This window comes from Geotrypetes seraphini, chromosome 2 (genome assembly GCF_902459505.1).
Source record: "Geotrypetes seraphini chromosome 2, aGeoSer1.1, whole genome shotgun sequence".
In the NCBI taxonomy this organism is placed as follows: Eukaryota; Metazoa; Chordata; class Amphibia; order Gymnophiona; family Dermophiidae; genus Geotrypetes; species Geotrypetes seraphini.
In genome coordinates this window covers 495,315,399-495,338,966 of record NC_047085.1, presented here as the reverse complement: position 1 = coordinate 495,338,966, position 23,568 = coordinate 495,315,399, and the positions used below count along the sequence as shown (strand labels likewise).

At 42.2% G+C, this 23,568-nt stretch overlaps 1 protein-coding gene across 12 annotated transcripts in view; it reads left to right on the top strand.

The window, feature by feature from the left end:
* Positions 1-23,568, top strand: part of MAP4 (microtubule associated protein 4) — a 421,944-nt gene that overhangs the window by 327,546 nt on the left and 70,830 nt on the right. For 11 of the 12 annotated variants that reach the window (XM_033931948.1, XM_033931947.1, XM_033931953.1 and 8 more), the window contains 4 exons: positions 228-443; positions 964-1,168; positions 8,252-8,317; positions 19,383-19,699. In XM_033931948.1, coding sequence (XP_033787839.1) covers positions 228-443; positions 964-1,168; positions 8,252-8,317; positions 19,383-19,699 — 804 coding nt within the window. The remainder of the gene's footprint in view (positions 1-227; positions 444-963; positions 1,169-8,251; positions 8,318-19,382; positions 19,700-23,568) is intronic. The other variant, XM_033931950.1, reaches the window with a different exon arrangement.

Sequence of the window (23,568 nt, the reverse complement as noted above, 5' to 3'; positions counted from 1 at the left end):
GTTGTCCCAATAAAAGGGGTCACAGCTTGAATTAATTCAACTTTTTACAAGGGAATTCAGTAAACAGAATGTTGCTTTTTAGCTTTAATGGTTCATTTTGCGCTATTCCATGCTGCCTATGGTTTTGTTTTGCTGAAATCTGATATTTCATTTCATTTCTTTTTGTTTTTGCTGTGTATGTGTGTGTGTGTGTGTGGTTTTTCGATTTTGCTTTTAAACAAGTTTAGCCTTCAGCGGTTACTCCATCAGCCAAGCCAGCAATTGCAAAAAGCAAGCCACTCTCTACTTCAAGTCCCAAGCGTCCAGCTTCTGCTACTACACCTGCCCAAAACAAAAAAACTGCCAGCCCAGCAGCATCTGGTCCAGCAACTTCCTCCACTCCCAAACGCCCCCTCACCAGCACTACACGGCTCTCTGCCACACCGAGAGACCTGAAAGTGAAGGTAAGATGGTGCTGACCCAGTTTACCAGGATAGCTTCACCAGCCAGGTCTTGGATGTTCATAGATTTGAAACACATACTAGCCAATTAAAATGCTAGACAGGACACCCGTATTTCAAGAGACTATAGTTGAGATCAAGAGGATATGAGCAGAATGGAAGAAGATGGAGATTATACTTGCAGTTTTCCAAGCAACTACTGTATTGTGTTTGTTTGAATTGCAACTCTTTGGAAGAAGATGATAAAAAGTGTGTACAGTGAGAAAATTGGACATCCACATACTATCTCTAGCGCATATTATGCCAATGCAGCCTGTGGGCAAAGCACAGCTATGTTGGGTATATTAAAATAAACCTATTACTATAGTCCCTTATGCAGCAAGGGTAAGAAATATCAGGCTTCAGTCTAGTTTTCCCACATTTGACGGAGTAGACTTTATTTTGATTATGATTTCCCCAGTATAGTGTACTGTATTCTAGATAGCTGGCCTGCTATAGAATTATAATTCAATGTTTTTAACAGAGTGTGGATGCAAAAAGCCCCTTAAAGAGTCCAGAGAAACGAACAGCAGTTTCCAAAACCCCTACTACTACTGCTGCTGGGACTAGTATTAAGGCCAGTCCTGTGACTCCTAGGATTCCAGCATCTACTTCAGTTGACGCCAGCAATTCCTTGACAGGGTCTGGTCAGAAAACAACCACAGCTTCAACTCCTAAGAGGCCAACAGGTGAGTACTGATTTGTAATTTCTTTTTTCTATGATGTGACATTTCAAGCTCATTTTAAACAATTATAAATCTAATCTTCTATTTGTGCGTCGTACATATCTATTCAGGCTCAAGGCGACATCAAGAGAGGAAGGATCAGGGGAGGAGGAGAGGGAGGGGGAAAGCAGGGAGATGAAGAAGAGGGGGAAGTGGAAGAAGGGAAATGAAAGGAGAGAGGAGATTGTGTCAAAAAGATGAGTTTTCAGTTTCAGTTTTCAGTAAATCTGATTGTTGCAGTTGTCCAGGGCTTGCTGCAACTCAGTAGGTAGAACTGACGTTTCAGTCATCATGCGGTGGCTTTTTTCAGGGTATGCTGTGAGGTCTGTAGTTTGTTTTTATATATAGTGGATCCTCTAACCCAGGGATCTCAAAGTCCCTCCTTGAGGGCCACAATCCAGTCGGGTTTTCAGGATTTCCCCAATGAATATGCATTGAAAGCAGTGCGTGCACATAGATCTCATGCATATTCATTGGGGAAATCCTGAAAACCCGACTGGATTGCGGCCCTCAAGGAGGGACTTCGAGACCCCTGCTCTAACCTGATTGACTGGTGATTGAGGCAGGAGAGTCTGTTGGTCATGAATTTGAATTTTGGTGGGAAAGTTTGTTCACAAATTCGAATTGTGAAGGGATAGTCATTAGTCACAGATTTGAATTTTTTAATTTTGGCGGGAAAGTTCATTGGACACAATTTTTAATTCTGGTGGGAAAGTCTGTTGCCCCAGGAAAACAGGAGATACCAACTTCCCAAAGAATGGAAAATGAAAAACAAACAGTGAAGGATACTTCTGGTGTTTGATGTCTTTTATTGTATATCACAACTCAACACAATCGTGTTTTGGCCCAAATGGGCCTGCCTGAGGAGTCTTCATAAACATGTATACAAATAAACATTTTAAAATTTAATGTAAATAAATAAACATAAAAAGTACATATCAAAGACTTAAGAATAAAAAAAATTAATAAAATACTTTTAAACTTATAACCCTGATAAAAGTGATAATGACTGGTGTAAAATATACTAACTGCTACAATACCTGACCCACAACCTAAAAAATGGGAAGTTCCTCTCTAATAACGGTCACATAATAATAACCTCAATTCTAAAAAATCGCAAAGAACCCTCAGCCCTAATAACCAACTACAGACCAGTAGCATCCATTCCGTTTATTGTAAAAATCATGGAGGGACTAGTACACACCCAACTGATGGACTATCTTAATCAGTTCTCCCTTCTACACAAAACTCAATCCGGTTTCAGACCTTTATTCAGTACGGAGACAGTAATTGCAGCTATTTTAGACAACCTGCACCTACTGTTTAGCAGGGGCCTCAATACATTGGTTATGCAATTCGATATGAGTTCAGCCTTTGACCTGATAGACCACAGGAAAATGCTACAACGCCTAGACGCCATTGGTATCAAAGACGAGGTGCTGAACTGGTTTCGTGGCTTCCTTACATCCCGCACCTATCAGGTACGCTTCAATTATGAGCTTTCCGATACCTGGAGCAATCCATCCAGTGTGCCACAAGGGTCACCACTGTCTCCATTGCTATTTAACGTCTACATGTCCTCACTGGGCTTGCAATTAACTCAGCTGGGGATAAAACTATTCAGTTATGCAGATGACTTCATGATTATAATCCCATTTGCTGACTCTATCTATTCCCAAGGCTTCAGAAGCCATAAACGTGATGGAGCAATGGATGACAAACTTCAAGCTCAAACTTAATTCAGAAAAAAACAAAATTCTTCATTGCTTCACCACATCCGTTTGACACCAAAACACCTCTATGCATCAATGAACTTAATTACCCCATCCAGCCCACCATAAAGATACTAGGCGTAACTCTAGATCAATGCCTAACCATGAAAGATCAGGTGGACTCCTTAATCAGAAAGGGTTTCTTCACTCTGTAGAAACTCAGATCTATTAAAGCTTATTTCGATACGTCGGCATTCAGAACCCTGGTCCAATCCCTTGTACTAAGTCAACTTGACTACTGTAACATCGCCTACTTAGCCATTTCCCCAAAAAATATGCGACGTTTACAACTAATGCAAAATGCAGCGGTCAGACTAATCTTCAGACTAAAAAAATTTGATCACGTATCACCCTACTACCGGCAGTTACATTGGCTACCGATGGCAGCACGCATAAAGTTTAAATTCGCCTGCTTCTGCTTTAAAGCACTATATGGTCTTGCCCCTAAATACATAACTGACCTTTTTTCCTTCTCTGCCAACAGACACAAGAGAAGCTCTCATTCCTACTTCGTTTTCCCCCCAGTTAGAGGTTATAAACTGAAAAAACACCATGAACACCTTCTTTCACATCAAGCAGCACTGTGGGGTAAAGACCTAAATCAACTGCTTTCGCCCACTACTTATGAGGAATTCAGAAAACATCTAAAAACGCACCTGTTCCTAAAGTATCTAGACAACTGACCCACTCATCTTCTTTCTCCTCCATAGTGATTCCTCTGTCCTATTAATCTCTTTCTCCTCAACAACGCATTTCCGGTCCTATTAACTCTCTTTCTTCTCCCCTCTTAAGTTCAATCAATTTGTACCTTGCTTAATCTTTTGTAAACCGCATAGAACTTAACGGTATTGCGGTATATAAACTGTTGTTATTATTATTATTATTAACTGGACTAGAGTATCATGCAATGTATAGATTCTACAACACTTTTGAAATTCTTTTAAACCAGAAACATTACTAAATAATGATGCAAAAAGATTAGTCAAAATTGAAAAGTGAATAAAATAGTTTACATACATACTGTGACAAATATGGAATGAGGAAAAAATGAAACTGAAATGAACTTACCAACATCACATAATATATTGTAAAAAAAAAAAAAAAAACATAAAAATTCAAAATTCATCATAAAAAGAATCATATAAAAATTAGTATGGTCTATTCAAAATGGTACAAAAAAGTGTAATTACATAAACATCAGTTAAATTATATAAATTCACAGCTTTAAACTACATATATATTTGCATACACAATAAAACTCATGATTTCATGAAATAAGACATAGGACATTTAATGAATATTTCATAAACAGATAAACATGGAGAACCGGTGAATTTAATATACAAAAAAGAACAGGGGACATACTATGTAAAAGAACAGATACACTATGTAAAAGAAGATAATCTATCAGTTCTGGTATTCAATGCTATTGGTCTATAAACAAAGGCATACCTGAAGTTTGAATGTTGATTAGGTATGCTATCCTTTAAGTCAGTCACGAGAACATGAACATAGAAAAAGGCTCCTGATAAAGAAGTGGGAAGGGAAAGAAAAGGAAAAGGATAGAAAGGAATTGAACAACATAGTAAATAGGTGCTGAACTGTCACAAATGTATTGTATATTGAAATTCAGTGGATGAAATTGTAACCCCATAAAAATATATATAAACCCAAAATCATCATAAGAAATTAATTATATATTGAAAATAAAAAAGATTGTAACGTCGTAAGATTATTTTTACTGAAACCATGTCAAATTATCAATCTATTTACTATAGATACACTGTGTTTCAAAAACAAAATGAAATTTAAAAAAGGGTTATAAGTTTAAAAGTATTTTATCAATTTTTTTATTCTTTTTAAGTCTTTGATATGTTATTCATGGTACTTACATTTTTTTGATGTTTGTTTATTTACATTAAATTTTAAAATGTTTATTTGTATACATGTTTATGTAGACTCCTGAGGCAGGCCCATTTGGGCCGAAACACGATCGTGTTGAGTCGTGATATACAATAAAAGACATTGAACACCAGAAGTCTCCTTCGCTGTTTGTTTTTCACTTGGAAAAGTCTTGTTGGTCACATTTTTTTAATTCTGTCGGGATAGAAGCTAGAAACAGAGATGGAGGGAGAAGGCATTTGTCCTTGCCCCAGTCCTTTTTGCACTAAATTTCTTTTGGATCAGTAGTTTCCATTCTTTGTTTATGAAGAGCCCTTTATCTCCACTGAAGTTATTGGGGGTATATTGCTATCTCTATTGCCTCTTTGAGTCTTCTTGGCATCTCTCCACAACCTACCATGTAAGGAACACCTAGCATTGCAATCCCTACAACAATGACAGGACCTTGTGATTCTCCCTGCAGACAAGGGGAACACAACTGTAGTGATGGCCGCCAAAAATTACCACCCAAAAATATCCAACCTCTAGCAGAGAACACATACACAGAGTTCCCCAGCAACTCACCACAGAAAATTCACAGAGAAATAAGCCGGATAAACAATGCCACTTTTGTCGAGCCAAAGTTAAAACCTCGCTTGAAGCAAAGTAACCATCTGACCCCTAGTTTCTTAAAGTCTACCAAAGATACACAAACCGTGAGTTCCACTGCAACCATTGTAAGTTCAGTAAATTCTCCAACCCCACTCTCTAGTGCACTATCTAGCCAAAAAGTTATTAACTTTAACTGATGCCATTGTGTTGAACGTTAGAGATTCTGCCCATCTAATAGAGATAATCACTGGCCTGCAACTAAGTGATGCAGACATTCTGGTCAGTTTTAGTATAGTTTCCCTTTTCACCAAAATCCCAGTGGATGAAGCAATCCAGGTAATAAACCAGAAGTTAGACATGTGAACTACCCAATGGAATGGACAAATCTAGCCGCTTTCTGTTAAAAGGCAACTTTCTTTCAATACCAGGAACAATACTATGCCCAAACAGAAGGTACAGCAATGGGCTCCCCCTCTCCCTGGTGGTAGCCAACATACTTATGGAGTCTCTCGAATCCACCCTACTAGAGAATGCCAAGCTCAAGCCTAAACTGTGGATCTGCTGTGTAGACGACATTTTTGTCATCTGGCTCCATGGAAGGGAAAAACCTCTGAATTTCTAACCCATCTGATAGCGGACACACCAGCATATAATTCACCATGGAGACTGATCTGAGGAAGAAGGGGTTAACCTTTGAAAGCTAATCATAAACGGTGTTTTGTTACGTCCCTTCCGGATTCCATATGCTAGGTGTTCAATCCCAATCCGCACGCTATCTTAGATCCTGGGGAGAGGTGTGCTGGTCTCGTGGGAGGTGGTGCTCCTTCATCAATATGATCCTAATATGGATGTTGGAGAATTGACTTTTTGTAAGGAATTTTTTTTTTTTTTAACAGCTGCTAGGATAGTTTTGCTCACCTATTGGAAACAACCAGAGTAACCTGACTGGCACTTGATGGGTGGATAAGTTACATCATTGGTATACTATGTATAAAATTACTGCTTCTAAACATGGTACACTGCGCCAGTTTGATCGTATTTGGCGGCAGTTTAAAATGATTGATTTTTGCTTGTTCATATCTTTCTCTCTGTTATTGTTACCTTGGGTCTCTTTGGAATAGTCTTGACTTATTCAGCTTAAGGGGTCTGGGGGGAGGGGTTGGTTGGGTTTGGTGAAATGTATTGTTTTGCTTTTTCTTAAGGGCTTCGGGTGCATTGTAGAATGTGTGTATTTCAACACCATCATGATAGTCTTACTAGTTTCAATTTCCTGTTTGAGTTTATCTCATTTCCTGTATTTCTATTTGGTCATATTACTATTGTTATGCTCTTAACAAAATTCCAAGTTTCATAAAGGCCATTAATAAATCCCAATAAATGAGGGCTGGATCCTGATAAGCCTGCCTATAACATGCTTGTTGGTATGTTTTTTGCTGTGTCTTTTTTTTTTTTTTTTTTCTTCTAATAAGTGTTTTTCAAGTTTTAAAAAAGTGTCGTGTGTGTAATTTTTCTGCTGGTTGTAAGCTGTTACTCTGATAAACTTAGGGCTCCTTTTACAAAGCCGCGCTGGGGCCTTAACGCGCGGAATAGCATGCGCTAAATTGCCGCGTGCGCTAGCTGCTACCGCCTCCTCCTTTTGAGCGCTAATCCGGTGTGTGCGATAAAACCGCTAGCGTGGCTTTGTAAAAGGAGCCCTTAGTTGTTATAAACTACTTATTAAACTGTCTCTATAGCTCGCAAAAAAATATTGTTCCAAGTAGAGCAACAAATCCTCTTTTCCCTATTCGTTGTTCCTCTCTCCCGTTTCCCAGTACAATCGCTAATTTCCCTTTCCTTCCTAATAAAGCACTCGGAGAAATTGAGAACCAATGCTAGGAAGTTCTTTTTCACTCAGAGAGTGGTGGACACCTGGAATGCGCTTCCGGAGGTTGTGATAGGACAGAGTACATTACGGGGTTTCAAAGAAGGATTGGATAAATTCCTGATGGATGCGGGGCTTGAGGGATACAGATAGAGGTATAGATAGGATTATGTAAGGGTATAGATAGAGGGATAAAGGGGATTGAAGGGTTTTAGGCAAAGGTCATGGACCTGATGGGCAGCCGCGGGATCGGACTGCTGGGCACGATAGACCTATGGTCTGACCCAGCGGAGGCAACTTCTTATGTTCTTATGTTCTTAACCCTTTCAGGACCAAGGGACATATTTGTCCCATAACTTTAAAATCCTATAAATTTTGATTGGGATAGTCTACAGTTCTAAATTTGATATGTACGGATTCCATATGATACTGCCTTTATGTAAACAAACTGGTTCCGACATTCATTCATTAGCGTCGTTGCCAGATTGACGAGAAGATTCACTTGCCACACTGTCCATAAGCCAGAAGTGTGATTTTTTTTAAAAAAAATAATATTTCACAAAAAAAATCAATTTTTTGGCATCTGCAAGCCCTTTTTACCATAAAAATGTCGTCAAAACCACAAAAATTGGCCTACGATCCTTATGGTCCTGAAAGGGTTAAATTAGTTTGGCATACAAATACTACAAACAATTTTTTTAAATTATATGTTTAAATATGTGAATTTATGAAAATGTTCCACATAATCTGTTGCAGAAAACCAGGGGCTGTGTTGGTTTTAGCACTTGTGAGCCATGATAGATTTAAAGCTAGCAGATGGGTCTGTGCGGCAGGTCCAAGTTTTCCATTGTGGCTATTGTGCAGAAAACTATTCATTTCTGTTTAATCCAGTTATGTGATTGCCTATTTTTCCTTGTTCAGCCATCAAGAATGATGTAAAGTCTGCAGATACCAAGAAGTCGAGCTCTACTGTTAAGTCTACAGCAGGTAACAAGTAACAAAGCTTTCCTCTCCATGGTTTTTTCTTTTTGTCCTGCCAGACTGTTTTGAGTAGTTCAGTGTTAAAACAGAAGTGGAATAAAGAGTTTATATGCATAACTCGCAGCTGTAGAGCCATAAAACTCAGATTTGCTTTCTAGCCCTAACTCTTAATGAGTGCCGAATGTATCTGAAGCCGTGCTCAGTCTGAGTTAGGAGAGGACAGACTGAATTTAGACAACATTAGCCAGAAATATGGTGCATTTGCACCTGACCACTAGTACCTAGGCCAGGGATGCTCAATGTCTGTCCTCGAGGTCTACAGCACAGTTCAGTTTTCAGGATTTCCACAGTGAATAAGCATGAGATCTGTTTGCAGGCATGGCCTCCATTTTTTTGCAAATCTCATGCATATCATAAGAACATAAGAATTGCCGCTGCTGGGTCAGACCAGTGGTCCATCGTGCCCAGCAGTCCGCTCATGTGGCGGCCCTCTGGTCAAAGACCAGCACCTTAACTGAGACTAGCCTTACCTGTGTACATTCTGGTTCAGCAGGAACTTGTCTAACTTTGTCTTGAATCCATGGAGGGTGTTTTCCCCTATGACAGACTCCGGAAGAGCGTGCCAGTTTTCCACCACTCTCTGGGTGAAGAAGAACTTCCTTATGTTTGTACGGAATCTATCCCCTTTCAATTTTAGAGAGTGCCCTTTCGTACTATCTACCTTCGAGAGGGTGAACAATTTGTCCTTTTCTACTAAGTCTATCCCCTTCAGTACCTTGAATGTTTTGATCATGTCCCCTCACAATCTCCTCTGTTCGAGGGAGAAGAGGCCCAGTTTCTCTAATCTTTCGCTGTAAGGCAACTCCTCCAGCCCCTTAACCATTTTAGTTGCTCTTCTCTGGACCCTTTCGAGTAGTACTGTGTCCTCCTTCATGTACGGCGACCAGTGCTGGACGCAGTACTCCAGGTGAGGGCGCATCATGGCCCGGTACAGCGGCATGATAACCTTCTCCGATCTGTTTGTGATCCCCCTTCTTTATCATTCCTAGCATTCTGTTCGCCCTTTTTGCCGCCGCTGCACATTATGAAAATCCTGAAAACCTGAATGAGTTACAGACCTCAAGGACTGGCATTGGACACCTCCCTATTTGGAATTTTAGTAAATCAGAAGCTGGTTACAGTTTTAACAGCTTTAAGGAGTACTTAGCTCCTAATGAAATCTGCCTTTTCCATAATGCTGGTTCAAAGTGTTCATAAATTATTACAGTCCTTATGTTAATGTGGAAAAAACATAAGAGAGTTTGTTTTCCATTCAGGCATCTCCCTCTATGCCCTTAATTTAAAATTATTTATTTTCCTAATTTCTGGCTCTCAGTAGGTTTCATAAAATACATGCCATAATAACATTGAAACGCGTTAGAATATATAACCACAGGACACAACTGATCTCATTTGAATGCCTGAAAGATTTCAGTCCTTTTTCAAAAAAAAACCAAAACCTGAACATGTCTGTTTTCAACCTCACTATTCCCTCTTTTATTAAGCCACATTAGGGTTTTTTTTTTATCGCCAACCGCTGCAGTGAAAGCTCCGACACTCATAGAATTCCTATGAGCGTTGGAGCTTTTACTGCAGCAACCAGCGATAAAAATAACCCTAACGCGGCTTGAAAAAAGCTGGGGGTATACTAGGCAAAAAATTCAACAGATTGGCCCTGAAACTGAGATGGCATGCCTGTATGGCTCTTATGGGAAGTTAGAAACTGTATTCAAAGGAGTTTACAGCCTAAGTACTTTGAAAAAATGTGTCCCCTTTGAGATCATGTATTAATAAACAATTAAGACCATATTAACTTTTAGGAAAAATGTAGAAGTTTTCATGTAGAAAATATTTTCCGTGCTAAGTGATTAGAGTCTATATTGTAAGTGTTTAGATATTTTATTACTGTAATTTTTATTGTAATTCCCAAGTGATTTGTTTTGATTTCTAGTCTATTGTAAACTGCTTAGAACCTAGCAGTATTAGCAGTATGTACACGGTCGAGTCTTATTATTATGATCTCCTAATATCCAGAATAACCACCTCTGGCAGCATGGATGGTAGCCAGACACCATGGGAGTGACTCGGTAAGATGCTGGTTGGTTGCTAGACATATCTGGAGCCATCCGAATTGCAGTGTGTCCGACAGTTTGACGGGCGTGTGGTGGTGAAACCAGTCTAACATGTTCATCGATGTGGTCCCAAATGTTCTCGATTGGGTTAAGGTCTGGGGAATTTGGAGGCCATGGAAGTAGCTTGAAGTCTTGATCATGCTCTAACCACTCACAAACAATTCTAACAGTATATGTTGCATTGTCTTATTGAAAGATCCCATCGGCAATAAGGAAAATTGTTGACATGAATGGGTGTACTTGATCGGCAAGGATGGGGAGAGAGCCATATCGGTTGAGAGTGCCTTCCAGAGATATCAAGGGATCCAGACCATAACACTGCTGCCACCATCTTGTTGTTGGTTCTCGGCGGTTTCATACCTGACACGCCAACATCCATCTGTTCGATGAAGCTCAAAACGTGACTCATCAGAGAAGGCAACCCTCTGCCAGTCAGTGCAAGTCCAATGTCGGTACTCCTGTGCAAATTGCAGCCGTTTTTGCGATGAACCCTCATGAGCATGGGTGCAGTCACCAGCTTTCTGCTCCAAAGTCCCATTCGCACTCGCAATGGGGGGTAACTGCAAATCATTTTGGATACACATCTGGAAGCCCCCTGGTTCATTTGGACAGTGAGTTGCTCCATGGTAGAATGCCAATTGGTCTGCACCAACTAGTGTAGCTGACGTTCACCTCTCAAATTGGTGGCTCATGCTGCCCCATAGTTACCACATCGGATCATCAAAAAGGTTCCATTCATCCATTCACAGTATACTTTAACCACAGCAGCCCGTGAACAGTTCACAAACTCTGCTATTTCTGAAATGCTGACACCTTTGGTCTGGTAGCTGATCATGCATTTTTCATTGTCTGCTATATTGGCAACTTGGTAGCATTCTACCTTATATACCCACGAAATTGGGAATAGAGAAATATAATGTCTTAAGCAAATCTGGGAAATCATGCTAGACTTCAAGAGCCCCTTGTGACTCAGGAGGATGTCACTAAAAGCACTTTAGTATCAGCCATAATTCAGGAACTAGATAAAATGATCTGGAGAAACTGAACCATTGTCTAATGAAGGTGGATGCACGGTCTGTGTCAAATAATTCAAACCATTCTGGAAACTGGTGCCTGGAGCCATGGGCATCTGGGGAGAAGTTTTAGTAAGTCAATAAGCTTATGAACAGATTGGTGAACTTTATTAAGATATGGAATTCGTTCATTAAATGGAAAGAGATTTGGAGAGTATCCTTGAGGACGGTGACATGCATCACCCTGACAGACCTTGTGATATAGCCCTACATATGGGAGGGGGAGAATTGGGAGAGGGAAGGATTCTTAATCATGGTTTTCTCCTAGACATTGTTCCAAAGAGTGATGGTATGACTATTTTGCTAGAGTGAGTTTTGTTACTGCTATGTAATGAAAATGTTTCATGAAAATAGTCAGCAGGCTTTCATTTGGACTTCTCCAACAGAGCATTTCTCAGATCAGTCCAAGCAATTCTGTAGGGATAGTTTTCAGAATGAATAAACAGATTCCTTCACACAGTTTTCCTCAGAATCTCTACCAGGCAAAATATTTTGCAAGAGATGGCAAAGATCATTCTGATTTTGTTGGAGGAAGATGATCCCAGGGGACATGTTACACATGCTCTAATTTCTCATCTGCATCTAAGGAGGCCATGATGGTGTCCATTCATGATTCACACCTTCCCTATCCCAAACATCTTTCCCTCTGGCTTCTCTTCATATCTCCTGTTATTCAACATTTCTCCCTCCCCAACTCTCCTTCAAAGATCCCTCCCCCTTGCTTCCCTTCCTTTCTTCCTCCCTCCTGTTGTCCAGCATATCTCCCTCTCTCCCTTCCTGATTTCTGCTATCCACTATCTTTCCTGCTCTCTCCTTTGTCCCTTAGGCCAAAATGTCTCCCTCTCTTTCCCTCTACCTCCCACCATTCTAACTTCTACATCTCTTAGTCTTTCCCTGCATCCAAGATCCAGCATCTTTCCTTTTGCTTCCCTCTCACTCCTTCCTCCCATGGTCCAGTATCTTTCCTTTCCCTCCTCTCCCTACAAGCATCTTTCTTTCAAACTTCCCTCTCAGGCAGTCCATCATCTTATCCTCATTTCTCTCAAATCCCTTTCCCCAATTTACCTCTGCTTGCTTTGCTACAGTCACCAGGGCACTGGCAGTAATTTGCATTTGCAGCCTACTGCCAGCCAACATCTTCTCTTTACATCATTTTGTCCTTTTTTAAAAAAAACAAAAACATATGTTTACTGAAAGTAAAAACACAACCGGACAGAATACAAACTCAGAAAAAATACAAAAGAATCCAGATACAGGAAGTGTTCAACAAAAGCAGCGAGTCCCACAAAAAAGCCACCCAGTCAGGAGACCCAGAATTGCAGTATGACAAAAGGGAAAAACAGCGCTCTGCGCCAGCTGCTAATATAAAAAAGAACAGGAAAGGGAAAGAATCAGGAACAACAATTAGAGTGCCCTTCCACCATTTTTGTAAATACCCCTAAGACAGCCATGCACGCCATAACACTCCTCATACCACTAAACACACACACTCAAACACACCAAACTCCATGTTATCCAGACCCCCTAAACCCAACCCCACCACCCCCAAGGTACCAAAGAAAGTCCCAGCAGAGAACTAGCTGCAAGCCAAAGATGGGGAAGGGAACAGCCCCCCTCCCCCCCATTTCAAGGAGGCACCAGGTCCCACAGCCGCTCCCAAAGGGTGACATAATGCTGTTTAGCCAATTGCGAAGACTTGGTGTAGGACCGAATCTCAAATTGGGCTAACTCCCGGAGTCTACTCTTCCATCGGGGCACCAGTGGTACATTCAATAAATCAGAATCATTTTCTTAACTATGAGAATAGCATTATAAAAGAAACGATATTGGGGAACTGTAAAGCCCTGTTCCTGAAGGGGAGCCTGAAAGCCCAGCAGGAGAAATCCCATAGTCCCAGACGACCGTGCGATAAGAGGAAGCACCTCCTACCAGATGGACAGCTTGGAGCACTCAAGGAAGGAATGAATATAGGTACCAGCCAGACATTTGCACTTAACACAAAGAGCACTATCCGAAAGTCCCAGGCGCGCACCTCGCTGTCTGGTAAAATAGACTCTATGGAGTAGACTTCCCCAACCCAATTCCTCTTCAGCTTGGCATGTTCCAGCTGTGTGAGATGTGTCTGCTGTAAATATGCAACATCCGCAAACAGCTTCCGCAGACTGGTCAGGATCCGAGATCTCTTAATGGGAGACTTAATACCATCCGTATTAAAAGTAAGCAGCTTCAAGTCAGCCATACCACCAATGGGGAGGGAGAAAAGACCAAGGTGCAGGAGAAAGCAATCCCACCCCTAGCAGATGATTCAGCAGCACTTCAGCCATGATCATCAAACATTCAAAACTGTGGACAAGAAATGCTCTGGCTATGCAGCACGATCGGAGGCTCCCAGCTGGGCTCCTCAGCTGCCAATGAGTAGATGCCCCACCTCAAGTTCAATAGTACCTCTACCCACCCCCGTCATCCTGCCTCCCCCACCTGCAGCATCCATTCAAACACACACACCCAGACACACCACATCATTCCCATACCTCACCCCTTCCCTCCCATACCCCCTTCCCCACAAGCATGCTCACCCCCTAGCATACAAACCCATATACAAGTCCCAGCCTATCCAGAGGAGACCTCCCTCCCACCCAAAAAAAAAAAAAAAATTCCCAAATTCACATCCCCTCAGGACCAGAACAACAGAAACAGAAGAACAAGAACAATACAGAACAGCCAGTCCAAGCAGACATCAGAGTGAGGCTGATCCTTGGCAGACATCCCGGGACCCTGCTGGATACTGCGCTTCCAAAATTCAGGCAGGAGTCTCCCAGCTCCCAGATGAACAGTCCGTAGGCCTCCACCAGAAAGTCCCAGTTCAGGAAGACATGCACAAACTCCCGGTAAGCTGCAACACCAGCCCAGGAGGAAAGGCAGCAGGCCCGGGGTAGACCTCCCCCCCCCCAAGGTAACAGCAGGCAGGGAAACCCCTTGAGGACTCTAAAGCCAGATAGCAGGCCTCCAGACCTATCACCAAACTGAGTCGTGCACGAGAGGGAAACCCACTGGTCCAGCAAAGCAAGGGCGCTGAAATTAGACAGGGTAGTACTCCAAAAAAACTCGTGCTCCCTCTGCCGTGGCCAAGTTGACAGTTTCACCTTCATGCTGATATCCTGAAACCCTGCTGGACACTGCACCTCCAAAACGCTGACAGGAGTCGCCCGGTTCTCAAACGAGCAGTCCATAGGCCTCCACCAGAAAGCCCCAGTTCAGAAAGTCATGCACAAACCCCTGATGAGCAATACCAGCCCTGCAGGCCCCGATAGACCCCCCCCCCCCAGGTAACAACAGGCAGGAAAACCACTTTGAGGGTTATAAGGTCATACAACATGCCTCCAGGCCTATCACTAAGCTGAGCCTTGCATGATCAGGAAACCCTACGGGTCCAGCAGAGCAAGGGTGCTGAGATCAGGCGGGGGAGGCGCTCCATGAAAACTTGGGCATCCTCCGCCGTGGCCAAATTGCCAGTTTTACCATCATGCCAGACTCTCAACTTCGCCGGATACACCAAGGCGAATTGGATGCCCTTGTTATGCAGAACGGAGACAACAATTTGTGCTGCACTGCACCGCTACTCATGTAGAATAATCATTGAATACCAGCACTTTAGAGCCATCGTACTCCAGGGCCCCCGCTTTCCGAAACGCTTTAAGGAAAAGCTCCTTTTCCCTCCAGTTGACAGCGGGCAATGGCGCTGTGTGCCTGCCCCTCACCTGAAGGTCGTGCTCCAATGTGGTGAGCCCACTCGCAGGCAAAGCGTGCCTCACCCAGCCGCCTGTTCCAACTGTTCTGGGAGCCACTGGCTGAAGATCTTGTACAGGTCCTGGTCAATTACCATCTCTGGCAGCCCCACTATCCAAAGATTGTTGCGCCTGCTGCGGTTTTCGTATTCCTCCAGTTTTTCGGAAAGATCGGAGGACCACTTCTGTAGCTGTGACACCTGCGCCGCCAGGTCCGTGCACATGTCCTCCTGATCAGACACCCGCTGCTCCACCTCTGTTAACCTCTGGCTGTGAGAATCGAACTTCTCATTCATCTCGTCAACTGTCGATTGTATTTTATTTAGCCGGTCCATCAGGGCTGTCGACACAGATTTTGTGATATCTGTAATCCAATCTTGGAAGGAGTAGGAGGGTTTTTATCCTTGAAGCCTCGTGCCGATTTAATAGGCATACTCAGCGTTTCTGCCCAATACAAAGGGCTCCCAGCAAAAGTAAAGACTCTTCCCCAGCACTGGAACAAGAATATGCCTGAGGGGAGGCAAAAAAGGAGGTAAAAAAGCTGATTTTAGTGGTGGGGGATCGGAGCTTTCCTCTCACACGTCTGTTTAGGCAGGTTGCATCACGTGTTTGATGTTACTTCCTGTTTCCTCAGGGGCAGGACACAGTACATAAGAACATAAGAATTGCCACTGCTGGGTCAGACCAGTGGTCCATTGTGCCCAGCAGTCTACTCATGCGGTGGCCCCCAGGTCAAAGACCTGTGCTCTAAATGAGTCAAGCCTCACCTGCTTACATTCCAGTTTAGCAGGAACTTTGTCCAACTTTGTCTTGAATCCCTGGAGGGTGTTTTCCCCTATAACAGATTCTGGAAGAGCGTTCCAGTTTTCTACCACTCTCCAGGTAAAGAAGAACTTCCTTACGTTTGTACGGAATCTGTCCCCTTTCAACTTTAGAGAGTGCTCTTTCGTTCTCCCTACCTTGTAGAGGGTGAACAATCTGTCTTTATCTGCTAAGTCTATTCCCTTCAATATTTTGAATATTTCGATCATGTCCCCTCTCAGTCTCCTCTTTTCAAGGGAGAAGAAGCCCAGTGTCTCCAATCTTTCACTATACGGCAACTCCTCCAACCCCTTAACTATTTTAGTCGCTCTTCTCTGGACCCTTTCGAGTATTACCGTGTCCTTCTTCATGTAGGCGACCAGTGCTGGACGCAGTACTCTAGGTGAGGGTGCACCATGGCCCGGTACAGCGGCATGATAACCTTCTCCTATCTGTTTGTGATCCCTTTCTTTATAAATCCTAGCATTCTGTTTGCCCTTTTCGCCACCGCCGCACATTGCGCGGACGGCTTCATTGACTTGTTGATTAGAACTCCCAAGTCTCTTTCCTGGCAGGTCTCTTCAAGTACCGCCCCGGACATCCTGTATTCGTGCATGAGATTTTTGTTACCGACATGCATCACTTTACACTTATCCATGTTGAACATTTGCCATGTCGATGCCCATTTCTCGAGCTTGATTATGTCACATTGCAGATCTTCACAATCCCCCTGTGTCTTCACTATTCTGAATAACTTCATATTGTCCGCAAATTTAATCACCTCACTCGTCGTATCAATGTCCAGATCATTTATAAAGATGCTGAAGAACACTGGTCCAGGTACCGAGCCCTATGGCACCCCACTGGTGACGCTCTTCCAGTCCGAGCATTATCCATTTACCCCCCACTCTCTGTTTCCTATGTTCCAACCAGTTTTTAATCCATGTGAGTATTTCACCCTCGATTCCATGGCTCACAATTTTCTGAAGTAGTCGTTCATGTGGAACCTTGTTGAACGCCTTCTGAAAATCCAGATATACAATGTTGACTGGGTCGCCATTGTCTGCCTGCCTGTTTACTCCCTCGAAGAAGTGCAGCAAGTTCGTCAAACAAGATCTGACTTTGCTGAAACCATGCTGGATGGTCCTCATCAGACCATGTCCGTCAAGGTGATCAATGATGTGGTCCTTTATCAGCGCCTCTACCATCTTTCCTGGTACTGAGGTCAGACTCGCCGGTCTGTAGTTTCCCGGATCTCCTCTCGAACCTTTTTTTGAAGATCGGCATAACATTTGTCACCTTCCAGTCTTCTGGAATCTTTCCCAATTTGATCGACAGATTGGCTATTAGTTGAAGCAGTTCAGCTATAGTCCCTTTCAGTTCCTTGATGACCTTCGAATAGATGCCATCCGGTCCCAGGGATTTATCGCTCTTAAGCCTATCGATCTGCCTGACTAGACTGGCCATCAACCCTATCAGTTTCCCATCTTCATTTCCAGCATATAGCCTGATGGGTTCCGGTATGCTGTGTATATCCTCTTTGATAAATACAGACAAAAAATGTGTTCAGTTTGTTGGTGATGGCTTTGTCCTCCTTTAGTACTCCCTTTATTCCATGGTCATCCAACGGTCCCACAGCTTCCTTCATGGGTCATTTCCCCTTAATATATCAAAAGAAGCCTCCTTGGCTATTTTTTCCTCGTAGTCTCTTTTGGCCCCGTTTACCTCCTTATGGCACCTGCGTTGATGTTTGTGCTTATTCCAGTTTTCGGCTGTTCTTGACCTTTTCCATTCCTTAAATGAAGTTTTCTTGTCTTTGATAGCTTCCTTCACCTCTACAGTGAGCCACACCGGTTCCTTGTTCTTTTTCCTCTTGGATCCCTTGTTGATATGCGGTATATATAGATTTTGCGCCTCGATGACTATGTCGACCGGCAGCAGGCAACAAATGCAATTTGCTGCTGCCACCTGGTGACTGCTGCAAAGCACGCGGAGGTGAACATGGGGGAGGGGGTTTGAGAGGGAGGGGCGGGACAAAGGGAGAGGCCTCCAGGGAGGAGGGTTTGGCACACTCCGGCAGCAGGGGAGGTGAATTTAGAACACTAAAGCTGGAGAGCACAAGGAGCACTGCTCCTGCTCTTCACCACCTCTCATTTTTTTGTTGGTGCTCTGTGATGCCGCTTTCTAAGTGCAGCCTGAGACCTCCACCTCAGTTGGCCTCATTATAGGACCAGCCTTGTCCCTTTCTAGCTCTCTTGCATAGAAGCCAAAATCTGACCTTAATAGGTTTGCAAAGTAGGTAAAAGGTCTACTGTGGGCTCAAAGCTGGATGCTTTCGCTGAAATTTAAGAAAACCAGAAGATAGAAGGTATCACCATCCTACAGTTCTAAATTTTATTTGTTTGTTGGGGTTTATTAACCGCCTTTATGAAGAGATTCACCCAAGGTGGTGTACAGCAGGTATAGTTTAATATAAATCTTAGGGCTCCTTTTACTAAGGTATGCTAGCGTTTTTAGCACGCACTAAAGATTAGCGCGTGCTAATCCTGCGCTACATGAAAAATACTAACGTAAGCTCTATGGAGGCGTTAGCGTGTAGCATGCGCATTAACAGCAAAACAATAGTAAAATGACCAAATATGAACATAAATACAATAAATGCATTATTTAATGAAATTCTTCTAGATTTGTCCTGACTGTGTTTGTGTGTTTTAATATTCAGAATTCTTTACATTAACTATATGCTTCCTAGCAGGAGCCCATCTCATTTGATCAAGGTTTTTGTGTAGGAGGAAACCAAGTCTAAAAGCACAAAGGCATTAGGACCCTACCCATAGAAGGATATGGGTGACTAAAATTTACGCCAGGTGTACATCTGACAGGGCCTCCGCGTGTGCGGAACACTGGACTTGATGGACCGAAGGTCTGATCCGGAGATGGCGCTTCTTATGTTTTCCTTTTGAAACGGATTTGGGCCTTAGTTAATGGTGCTTGAAAATTTCAGTATAGAGAGATTTACAGCCAATTCATGTTTAAGTAACCTCAGGGAGCTCCAGAGCTAGCTAACTTTTTTTCCACCTTGTTTTTCAAGTTTCATTCTACAACTGATTACTGGTGTGAACTTAAAGGGCTGAAAGGCTGTGCTTAGAGAATCTAGCAGTATATGGAAATTTACTAAACGCAAAACAGGAAAAAAAAAAAAATCTACTTGTGTTTCACGCTGGTTTCCCCTCCCTTGTAGCAGAGTTGAGTCGTCCAAAAACTAGCCCAGTGAACTCCAGCAGAAGCACTGCCAGCGCAGCCGCCGCTCCAGGTGGCATCTCTTCCACTGCAGCAGCTCCTAGCCGCCCCAAGCCTGTGAAACAAGCCCCAGCAAAACCTGCCACCAACTCTACGACGGACACCAAAAAATTATCAACAGTCAAAGCCCCACCTCCCAAACCCAGCACGGTGCCCAAGCAGACTCGCCCAGCCAGCGCGCCAGCTTCAGACCTGAAGAATGTCCGCTCCAAAATTGGGTCTGTAGACAACATGAAACACCAACCTGGCGGAGGCAAGGTAGGTTATGACGCCATATATCTTCAAACTGTGTCCCATTTGGGTCTTCATATCCGTAAGTCACTAGATGAAAGAAACACAATTTGGTATGTTCTCATTTCTTTTGTACTGTGCTATAACTTTTCGTGTATATTCAGACATGTTAGAAATTGTCACTTACACGCTTAAAGGTATACCTGGCATTGGGTTTTCAGGATGTCTAATGAATAGCAAGGAGATAAATCACAAGCAAGACATTTTTTAAATTAAATAAATTAAAAAGCTAAACTGTGTATGAATGCATATAATTATATGAGACTTGATAACCAAAGCCATACAGGATCATAAAAATGATGTATTGAACTGATATAAAATAGATTTTTTTAAACAAAAATCTAATAAATCCTTAAGGAGAAAATTAAATCTTGCATGCTAATTTTCTTTAGTCCCACAAACCAGTCCCAGAACCTGTGGGTACAACAACCATAAGTTCTGAAGTGAGCACACTAAAAAATATGAATAAGATAATAGATGCTCTATAATTTAATTCAATACATTACTTTTTTAGGATTCTGTGTGACTTTGGTTATTGAGCCTCATTTACAGAGAAAAAAAATAATGTAGGTCATTTTCAAAAGGTCCCCTAAAGTTGGGATATGCATACTTACTCATCATGACTTCTAGAATGACAGTAGAATGTACAACTGCTGTTTATAGCAAATTAGTCTAAGTCCACCTTTATGGTTTTTAAGTTTTAGGCATGAGCACTTCAACTAGATCAATGGCTGGTGGAAATGCTTCAGCCTGACTAACTTTTGCATGCATATTTGCTATGCAGTTTTCTAAAATTAGGGGGGAATGCATAAGAATTGCCATAGTGGGTCAGACCAGTATCTTGTCTCCACCTTGGCCAATCCAGGAACCCAAATAGTAGCAACATTCCGTGCTACCATCCCAGGACAAGCAGTGGCTTCCCCTGTATTTTTATTAAAGTTTTGATTATAGAAACATGATGGCAGGTAAAGGCCAAATGGCCCATCCACAGCATCCACTATCTCCTCCTCCTGCCCCATTCTTTCTTGAATTCAGACAATCTTTGTCTCCACCTCTACTGGGAGACTGTTAGACATAAAATTTTTTTGTGACACATCCCCCTACTGTTTTCTGTATTATCTATAATGAATATGCATGGGGGGGGGAATTTGCAGGTAAATTCCTCATGCATAATCATCTGGTGATATATTTAAAATTGATTTTTTTTTTTTTTGCTTAATATAACATTTAATACACACAAATGGAGCAATTAAACTCAAGCTAGAAAACTCAACTCGAGTGATTAGAAGTAGTAATGCAAAAAACAAAATAATAATCGCTCAATAGATCTCATGATGCAATTTCAATATGGTGTACAATTTTGGGTGAAATTTTGTGCTCAGAATAAGGAGACAAGAGTAGGGGCGAACCCCAAGGCTGATGTCTCACCACCCAATCATCGCATCTCAAAGCACCATTTGTAACTAATATAGATGTCACGTCGGAACCTGAAACTACAAGATAAGTTTTTATGTCCAAACGTGTATAAGCAATTAAAGCAGTGTAGCCTTTGTGGAACTTTAAATCATTTTTTACATCTATATTGGTTACAAATGGTGCTTTGAGATGCGATGATTGGGTGGTGAGACATCAGCCTTGGGGATCGCCCCAACTCTTGTCTCCTTATTCTGAGCACAAAATTTCACCCAAAATTGTACACCATATTGAAATTGCATCATGAGATTTTTTAGATATAACATTTAGGCTCTAGAACTCGCTGCTGGAGGATGTGTCAAAAAAAAAAAGCAGTTAATATAGCTGGGTTTTAAAAAAAGCTTTTGAGAAATTTTCTGAAAATGCGCTTGCCTAGGTGGCGTTCAAGGACAATGTTGCAAAATGCTGATCTAAAGGAAGACTTTGGTTTTTTTTTTAGTGCCGTAATTGCTCAAAGTAGCTGTTTACTTCTGTAGAACTATTATATTGCGGTAATATTGCAGCATTGGCACGGCTGCACGACAGAAACCCTTTTGCCACACAACAAGTTATCTCCCAAACATCTGGTAAAGGGACAGCATCTGGGTTCTAAAGCTACTGTTGCCAAAATCAAGTTCACCTACAATTTGTTTATGTGAATAAAGCATGCGTTCTTAGCACAAATAGTTTTGATAGCCTTATTTCATCTCTTATATCATAATTCATGACCAAAAAAAGAAAGGGTTCGTAAAAGTGCAAAAAAAAAAATAAAAAATGCAGGAACAAAGCAATCGGCACAAGCAGCCTAAAGAATTAGGGACTAAAATGAATTTAATACGTGCATCTGTTGCATATATTACATTCATTTTAGTCCCCGTTCTTTAGGTTATTTGTGCTGCTTGTTTGTTCGTCTGTTACATCATAAACAACCACCAAGTTCAGTTCGTTTTTCATAGCCAAGGTCGGAGGAGATATCTGTGAACTTTCCCCGTTTGAACACATTCCTGAGCAGATTGTCCGATCTGCCACATAAATTTGTGTGTAAAGGTATATGGTACAATTGAATGAGAGTGCAATAAGAAGCAAAGGGAGCAAGGATATACCAAAATGGAAGATATCTTTTAAATTTTGTGGACAGCAAGGTATTAATCTCCCTCCACTCATCCCATGGGTGTGCGCTGGTGAAACAGGTTCATTGTAGGGACCTTAATTATAGTAATAACCCTTTCTACTACTGCTACTACTACTATTTCTGTACCGCTACCAGATGCACGCAGCATTGTACATTAAGCACAAGAGATGGTCCCTGCTCAAAAGAGCTTACAATCTAATTATGAAAGAGACACGGGACAAAAATGGTAAATCAATATATGCTGTTCATATAGTGAAATACAAAGAGAGAAGAGGTTGAGGGGCTACAGAGGGAATGACAAAGTCGGTGCTTTACAAATTGGTAGAGTTTAAGACTTAAACGCAATTTTGAAAAAGTGGGCCTTCAGCCTGGACTTGAATACCACCAGACACAGAACCCGTCGTACCGAGTCAGGCAGGTTGTTCCAGCCAAGCCATACGGCGCAGCAAGGCAGAAGGAATGGAGTGTCTCCCAAACCTTGATTTTCACTCACTGCAGTTTTCATGGGTTATATATACTTACATTGATTACTTTGACATTGTTTAAGCTCAGGGAAATTATGGTCCCTTCTTGTTGCGTTTTTTTAATGATTTTTTTGTGTGTTATTTCCCTAACTTAATGAATGATGCCCTTATACCTCGAACTAAGAGTAGTTTACCATAAATTGGCTTTGTTTTTAATTTTTCATTTGTTTAAGGCAGGGGTGTCCACCCTTTTGCTTCCCTGGGCCGCATTGGCCGAAAAAAAATTTTCTGGGGCCACGCAAACGCTGCAACAAGACAGAGGAGGGAGCCGGCAAGACAGTAAACACCCGGGGACAGCAGAGGAAAACACTGCATCAACCGGGGCTGCACAAATTACTTCACGGGGCCGCAGGTTGGACACCCCTGGTTTAAGGCATTAGGAGATGTGGAGAGGGCTTGGTTTCCCAAGCAGGATGTGGGATGTTGCACAGAAATCACAGGTTTGGGAAGCTAAGTATGCTGAAAATAGAGGGCTTAACAGGGAAAAGTTGCCCTCTACTCCCATTACATGGTTTCATTAATGTAGAGTCCATGTGCGTATCTGAAGAAAACAGGAGATAGCATGTCAGGTTAACTATAGGGACTTAATACAAAAATCAACTCATCTGCAGTATCTGTACCTGAGGAAGATGATCCTAAGCTGCTTTTTTTTGCTTTCCAACTAACCATTCCTACCATGGAGTGGATCTAGGTCAGGGATCCTTAACCTGGGGTCTATGGACCCACCA